The following is a 7,975-nucleotide window of genomic DNA, read 5'->3' as shown; positions in this document are numbered from 1 at the left end:
TCGCAGGGGGCTCCTTCACAGAGGGGAATGTGATTAAGCCCCTCCCCGGGCAGAGCAAAAGTCCAGGAGTGGCTCAGAGAATATTCTGAAAGCAACAGGTGAGTATGAACCTTCTACCAAGAACTGGCAACAAGACCTGGCTTATTTTCTCATTTTGTTCTGGGTTCCTCCAACTCTCTCCTCCTCGAGCACCTCTAGGAGGGGAAGCTCTCTGCACCGCTCCCTTTGGAGCGGCGCGGGAGCCCAGGGAGGCAGCGGTGGAGCCGAAGCTCCGCGCTCGGCCCCCAGCAGGACGGCCCAGCGGGCGCCTCTCAGCAGAGGGGACCTGGGGACAGTTTGCAGGAAGGCCGCTGCGCCGCAGCCGGGGAGTCCCAGCAGAGAGAGTCTGCTTTAACTGCACAACTTCCTTTGCGGGGCAATCAACTAGGAAGCAGAGAACACAGTGAAAAAGCTACTGCTGGAAGTAATTTTTCCAGGCTTGCGTTTTCTCCAGGTAATATTCACCTCGGGCGGAAAGCATGGCTCTGTGGAGAGGTACTCACTGCCTTAAGCTGAGGCCTGTGCTGCCACCTAAACCTGCCAGGGCCAAGGCTCAGCACCAGCCACCTCCCGTGCTGCTCATTAACGCCGCGTGTCGGGGAAGAGCCAAAGAAAATTCACTTCTGTCCAGGCCCAAGGATTACAGGACTCCACTTGGGCCTTGTCTTAAATCGCCTTGTATTCTACCAGACACGTATGAACATTACAGCAATGGAATCTATTAGGAATAAATATCTCAATCCTCTTCTGAAAGTTCTCCGTTACACAGGGAAGCTCCGAAGATCCTCTTGGCATCGTTTGTATACGGGACTGCCGCTGGCGTTGCAACCCACCACGTCCTGGTCCTCCAGCAACTGAAATTACAGCTCATGTAACAAGAGGAACTATCGGAAGGAGCCTAATCACTGGTATTGCCTGTAGTCGCCGAACGGAGAGGGCTGCAGCTGGGAAGGGTCTTCTGAAAACTGTGGGCCTGTGAGGAAAGCAAAAGAATATATATAAATACAAATAAATACAAAAAGACAAAGCATAATACGAATACATAGGATTCTTTTTATATATATAAAAAAATCCCTTCTAAAATAGATGAAGCCAATAACAAAACTTTCCATTTGACTGTTTTCACCCGGAGCGCAGGGAGAGGTATGGATTTGCAGTCACCAGAAGGAGCTGGAATCCTCTGCCTTGCTGCCCTTCAGGTGAACTTGGGCACCTTGTAACAGGCCCAGAATAACCTGCCCGCCAAGGAAGCAGCCAGCGGAACGGAACCGACCGCGGCGTCGCCTTCCCGACTCATCTTACTAACAGGCTGCGTTTTACGGTACGCCGCTTTGCAAGCGATTAAATTGTAACCCTCAGGTGACAACCTTACACTAAAGCGGGCAATTTAAAATGCTTTTGTATTAAGATAAGAGATTAGAAGAAATTAGACTGCACAAAATGGGTAGCAAACCTGAAAGGAGGATTTAGCGGCTTAGTACTGCTCCTTTGGACACTATTTTTGTCTCTATTCCTCCTATGGTGGGGCAACCGAAGCCGGGACGTTACTTTGCTCTGTGCTACGCATATCCTGAGCTGTCACACTTCCTACTTCCCTCTCTGCTCTCTGGAAAATACGGGTTGCCGTCTCATTAGAGGAACACACAAAACGCACCCGCCCCAGCACAAAACAACCCTCGAGGCAGAGCTCAGCGCAGAGCAGGACTTCCCAGTCACTCCTGCACTCACTCTTGCCATGCAAATAATAGTTAATACAGATGGAAAGTGCCTCAGCAAAACGTTTATGATTTGTTTTGGAAGTACATGATTGGTTTTGGAGATGTAACTAGAGCCCTTGCTCTTGGGCTGGAGGGACACCTTCCAGTGTTCAGTATTTGGCTTTGGCAAGTATTTATGCACGTTGTTACAGACCTGGCTCTACCAAAATCTCAGCTTGAATTTTACTTAAAAAAAGTGGCTCCAGTTTTTGTAATGGTTTAAAAAATAAAAACACCATCGCCATAACAGCTATCCCTCTCTGAAGGGTTGTCTCTGCCCACTGATCCTTACCCCTCACTGAAACCAGGGTCCATCCACACGTTGGCACAGAGCTCGAACAACCTCCCTTGCCCACAACCTGCTGCTCCTTTGAACCTGTTACGTTACCCCCTACCCAACTGCTGAACTAAAGCACATCCACCCCAGGGGCCAGGGTTGTGTGGATGGACGAGGGGACAGGGAAAAGGGCTCATTCCACAGACCAGGGATGTCTGAGCTCTTGGTTCATCAGCATCTTTTTTATTTGAGGAGAAAAGCTGAAACAGGGAGCTCCACTGAACAGAAAATTACTTACAGGCCACAAACATGTGCTTTGTGGTGGGGTTTCTATCACCGTATCTATCTGGGAGACTTGAGTGCTTAAAATATGCTTGTTAAATGGGGGAGTAGGAAAGACATTGAAAAGAAAGAGAAGGAAGTGCACGACAGTCAAATCCACACCTCTAGCATTTCCCTAGTTATTTCTTTTAATAACTGAACTGTACATTCACCTGGACTCTAAAGATATAATGGAACATGATCTTAGAGGAGCGGAGGTTTCAAAACCAGGATGTTTCCTTACTTTGCTTCCTGAGAAAGGGCTATTTTTCAGTGTGCAAGTGTTCAAGCTGCATTATAAAAGCCTCGCAATAACATCACCAGAGGGTTTCTTACCGTTTGGGAACTGTGTGGATGCAAATCTTGTTAGCAGAATACCAGCTCCTTCGATTAAAGCTAGGAGAATCCCTCCCATGGCAGCAGATCCAACCATGGCAACAGGTCCATCTAAAAATAAAAAGTACAAAACACATCCTTTTTTCTTCATGCATTACTTGGCATATTGTATAGTTATAATCTCTCCTATGAGCAGACTCAGAAGCAGCAATCTTGCATCCTTAAGCCTCATTAACATCACCAACAAAAGGATAATTACTAGAGAACCGCCCCCCTTCCCCAAGGAAACAAAAGAACAGGGTAACATTTGAGAGGATAATTATCACTTTCATAAGCACAGGACAAAGGTTTAGGATTATCTTTCATTCTGCTGTGCTTATAAGGAAATTCCAAGCTGGATATCATCTGCTTTTGCTTCATTCTAATGATAAAAACTGCACATTTAGAACATGGAACTTTTTTTTTTTTAATTCATATCTTTCCAGAGCTTCATTCCTTACTTCTTGCGGCCAATATGGCTCCGGTCAGGGCTCCGCTCGTGATCGAGTTCCACGGATCTTCTTTCCCTCTCATCCTTACCATGCTGCAGTCAATCATGGAGAAGAGTCCTCCCCAGACAGCAAAGCTACCTGAGAGAAGATTGGGGCGAAAAAAGGCAATTTAGGCCAAGCAGCGAGGCAGCCAGTGCTTTACTGGAGCCTTATCATAGAGGGATGGTGCAATATTGGCACACTTGCCTTCAGGCATGAAAGCCTATTTAAACTCTGAAGGAACAGAGCCCTCAAGAAAAAATGGGTTTAAAAAAAATCTATGTAGAAAAAAATAGCATCTGCCCAAAATGCACACCTATAGAAGCCTCTGATTCAAATTAATCACAGAAAATGTAGCAAATGTCTGTAATTATAATGGAACTGCCACCCTAATGGAGGTCCGTTCACTGAGAGAAGTTCTAGATAGAAAAAGCTGAAGTAATGGCTTGAAGGTACCAGAATTCAGCATCTTCCCCCAATGCTGATTCTGGCACCTCGAGAGATCAGCACTGGTCTGTGCTATAGGACAGACACAAGGAGAACGCAACCGTTTTCAGAACACAGTTTTTAAAGGGTCTTAATGTCTGTGACAGCTCAGTGCTAGACAAGAAGCAAGGAGAAACAGGCAGACGGATTCCTCTTTGCACAGTCACCACAAGCTATGGCCACCACAATCCCCCACTCCAAATTACTCTCCCATTTGCTCCTTTTCTAGTATCATAATTCAACTTGCCTGCAGGAGCGTAACGGGAAGCACACAGCTCTGGGCAAACTTTGATGCTGAGGCACCTCCAAGAGGCCAGAACACCCTTGGGACTCAAGTCACAGCTCTGTGAGTCTGGTGTTTCTTTAAAAATCAGTGAACTTTTTACCCAGCTTGCCACAGGTCAGCATATCCACCGACCTACTTCATTTAGCTCAAAGCTCGATCGTTTCTTTTAATGAGTCAAATATGTTCATTTCAAAACAAATCCTCTCCCTTTCTCTAATGTGAGAATGTTCATTCTTGCCACAGACCCTGCTGAAACGCAGCTGGCCTGTTGGAAAGAATCTCAGGCTCTTCCACACTCACATCCTGTTATATTCCTGCCCTGGGTTACCTAGAACAAGCAGTGCAAATGCAGCTGTAACAAAAATGCAAAGTTACACCCACCTCCTAGCTGGGGAGCTCTTGTTCTAATAGCTGTCAAACTGCCCCGCAGCCGGTGGTTTACACCCTACAACAAACCAGAAACAAGTTAAAATAAAACAGAGTGAAATTCTGCAGGCACAATCTGTATGGAGCCAAAACCAGCCGCAGGGCAGACGTTTCTGAGCATCCTCAACATCCTCAAATACCTGTGAAACAGATTTGTCCTATTTTTGCTGCGTGCCTTCTGTAAGCAGGGAAAATTAATGGGAAGTATTTTTTCTTCTCTATGCTAGAAACAGCCAGGAGGCAGACTGTGCAAATCAAATGACTTTCTTTAGCAACTGTCACTTCCATAAATCTGCAGGCAGGGGGAAACTTGTCTTCAAGACCTAAACCAGAAAGCTACAATCGCTGCCTCGCGCTGTAGACACCCAACGTCACCGCTTGTCCCATTTAGGCCACTGCTGCCGGTCAGCGAGAGTCCATCCAAGACCCCACAGAATTACTGCCACGTATTTTCCACAGATTTCAGCTTCTGGTTTCAATTAACGGCATGCAGGTCATTAATTATTCCCACTCCATGTGCAAGGATTTCTTCTTTTTCATCTTCCTCCATTTTTTCTTTCCATTTTTGCCATTGGGGGTAAAAAACCAGCAGAACTGCACTCTGAAAGCACTAGCCAAGTGGTTCTACTCACCACCGGGGAGTTTCTGAAGCCCTTGATAGCTTGGAAGATGCCACCTCCTATGGCTCCCATCGTGAAAGCACCTCCACAGTCATCGACTATCCTCCACGGACTGTAAAGAAGAAAAAGCAAATCTTAAAATGCTAAAATCCGTGTTAAAACATGCAAGTAACTGTAACAGATCCAGCGTTCTCGCCTGCGACGTATCCCAGCTGGAAATACAGCACCAAAATGTATGCTGGAGCATCCAGAAGCAGAGCGAAGCCAAACGGGCGGCTGCAGCGTCTCGCATGCAGCTTGGTGAAGAGACCCAACGGAACACAAATGTCAGGGCAAAACAGAGCAGACTTCACCAAGAGTCTAACCTGTCTCCACGGAAGGGTGAGCATCAACCAGAGAAGAAAAATACTTGAAATCCTCCCATAAGGAAAAAAACTTGCAAAATTTTCAGTCTCTCCACCTATTCCCCCAGGCTCTTCACTTATTTTCATGACCTGTTTCTGGTCTTGCAGACACTACAGGGACTTCAATTATGAAAAATAGTAACTTTTAAAAAGCTCTGGTTTGTGTTTTATTGTCTCTGCACGACTTCCCCTATTTTGTGTGTGTTAATGATTAGGAAAAGGTGACAAGCACAGAACTTGACACTGTTGTCAGCGAAGCCAAGAAGAAAAGCTACAGGAGCGGGGGGTGCCGGATCTCCACATTCCCTATCCAGCTTTGGACGGGCTCCGTTATGAATAAACCATCTCCTCACAACTGCCTTGCTCTGTTAGCTTATTAGGAAAGTTCTCGTTAAAGCTTTCTGAAGATATAAACACATTATGCTCAGCCACCTTCCAGCTACCCACAAGGTCAAAGAACGGCAGTTTTGCCCAACGTGACTCTCTCACAGGGGGTTCATTAACGAGAGTCCATCATTAAATGACTTCCTAGATTTTTTTCCTCTGTTTTAAGTTGACTTCAGATGCAAAACATTGGTGGGGGTGAAGGGGCTTATTTTGTTTCTGACTCTCCCCCAAGCTTCTTTGGGAAAAGCTTTTAAGAAAATCTTTTTGATGTCACCACAGCTATTTCATCCCCAAGTTCCTCTGAGCTCCTGGGGAGATCCTAGATGCATCCGAAACCCCATGCAAAAAACAAACAGAAAAACCCTTATGTCACTTGACGTGAGCTATCAGAAAAGAACAAAATAGAGGACTCCACTTTTTATTTGGCACTTCTATAGAAGCTTAATGCCACTCTTGCTTCTCTGATTTTATGGGACCGCTCACAGCAGACAAATAATACGCTCTCAGCAGGCTGAACAACGTTCCTACAGCAAGCCTATAGGAATAAAATTAAAAATATATATAAATCGATGCATATATGTCTGAAAGGAGAGCGCATGGGGACTGAGAAGGGGATGGGCAGAGCTAGCGGGTGAGAAAAGCCAGTTTCAGCTCTGCTTTTTGGAGGCAACGTGGTCCATGGATGTCCCATTCCAGTGCAGGATGTCCCCAAAGGAGGAGCTGGGGGCAGGGGGGAACAAGGGACTGGGACCAAATGCACGCGGAGTCCCCAGGTCACCTTCGAGGTCCAATGAGAAAAATACGAAAAAGGAAGGGAAGAAATTCACTGGGTTTTATTAGTATCCCCGGCCCAGCACTGTAGACTCTAGAAACACAAGGATCAAATTGGATGGGAAAGGATTGAGGATGAAAAAGAAACCCAAATCGGGGCATTTAGCCCATTTGCCCCCGGTTTTGCGGAAAGCCTCGTGAATAAACACGAGCAGGGGCAGCCAGACCTCCGCACACCTGCCAAGACGCCCAGGCTCTGGAGGAGACACCTTATTGCCACGACTAAAACATTTACAAGCACAAACAAACATTTATAGCCACAAATAGGCATTAATAAGCACAAACGGAACGCTGAGGCGGCAGCGCGCTCGGCCGGGGAGCTCGCGGCGTTGAAGCTCCCCCAGGGCCGTTTCCGCCCGGCTCCGCGCCGGGGTCCCGCGGCTCGGCCGGCGCTGTCTGTGTTCACACGGGCCCGGGCCCGCCCCGCGCGGGGCTCCAGCTCCGCGGCCGCAACCGAGCCCGGCCGCGGCGGAGGGAGGAGGAAGCTTCTACCCGCCCCGCGGCGGCGGCCACGGCAGCGCCAAGGTCACCGCCCGCCCCGCCCCGCGCGCTGTCCCCCCCGGTCCCCAAGGCCGGCGGTGGCCGCGCGCTGCCCCGTTCCCCTCCCCGGTCCCCAAGGCCCCCGGTGGCCTCGCTGTGTCCCCCGCCCGGCGCGGCCCGCGCGGCGCCGCTCACCAGGGCTCCCGCGCGTACTCCTCCATCTTGGGCCTCTCCACCGCCCTCCCGCCGCGCCATTGGCTCGCCGCCCAAGCCCCGCCCCGGGACCGGCCAATGGGAAGCGGGGGGCGGGAAGAGCGTGGGGCGCGGGCGGGTCTTGCGCATGCGCGGTCTGTCCCGCGCCCCTCTCGCGCCTCAGGGCGCCGCGGCTGGAGCGGCGGCAGCTGACGTCATCGCCTACGTAAATAAAAAGATAAAGAAATAAAGCTTGAGCCTTTAGCATCACCAAATGCATAAATAAATAGCACTTAGGCTAATAAATAATGCTCGAAAAACGCCAGCAGGCTCTTTGCTACATCTTCAGGCTGTGGCGCTCCTCCCCCTTTAATTTGCTGGATTTTTTTTTTTTTTAAGGATTGCTTGTGAACGCAAAGGTCTCACTGTGCCCCAAGTGGGTCCTTGGGCACCGCTCCGGGTTTGAGGCCCGAGAGAAGCGTAGAGTTCCAGGAATGGGAGTGCAAGGAGGTGGTATCGCGGCTCCTGGTTTGGAGAAGGGAAGAGACCGAGGGAAGAGTTGGAAAATAACGATCTGCACTGGAAAATAACCATCTGCCCGGG

The 7,975-nt window shown here is 48.9% G+C and overlaps 1 protein-coding gene across 1 annotated transcript; it reads right to left on the bottom strand.

Moving 5' to 3' along the window:
* Nucleotides 1-700: 700 nt before the first annotated feature.
* TIMM17A (translocase of inner mitochondrial membrane 17A) lies at nt 701-7,452 on the bottom strand. The gene is made up of 6 exons (XM_088539803.1): nt 7,376-7,452; nt 5,091-5,190; nt 4,414-4,477; nt 3,231-3,359; nt 2,731-2,841; nt 701-1,012 (listed from the first exon to the last, which is right to left on the bottom strand). The coding sequence occupies exons 1-6, from the start codon at nt 7,399-7,401 to the stop codon at nt 942-944; spliced, it is 501 nt and encodes a 166-aa protein (XP_088395929.1). The 5' UTR covers nt 7,402-7,452; the 3' UTR covers nt 701-941.
* Between the last annotated feature and the right edge of the window lie 523 nt (nt 7,453-7,975).

The sequence above is a fragment of the Tinamus guttatus genome, unplaced genomic scaffold (genome assembly GCF_059628265.1).
Source record: "Tinamus guttatus ecotype Peru unplaced genomic scaffold, ASM5962826v1 Tinamus_guttatus_pri_ptg000049l, whole genome shotgun sequence".
In the NCBI taxonomy this organism is placed as follows: domain Eukaryota; kingdom Metazoa; phylum Chordata; class Aves; order Tinamiformes; family Tinamidae; genus Tinamus; species Tinamus guttatus.
The sequence above is the reverse complement of the archived record's forward strand: the minus strand, read 5'-3'. Positions and strand labels throughout refer to the sequence as shown.

Coding starts and splice junctions, on each gene's coding strand:
- TIMM17A (XM_088539803.1), bottom strand. CDS start 7,401: ATGGAGGAGTACGCGCGGGAGCCCTG. Junction 2,842..3,230: donor AGCCATATTGGCCGCAAGAA/GTAAGGAATGAA, acceptor TTTTATTTTTAG/ATGGACCTGTTGCCATGGTT. Junction 1,013..2,730: donor ATCCACACAGTTCCCAAACG/GTAAGAAACCCT, acceptor CTTTCCTCACAG/GCCCACAGTTTTCAGAAGAC.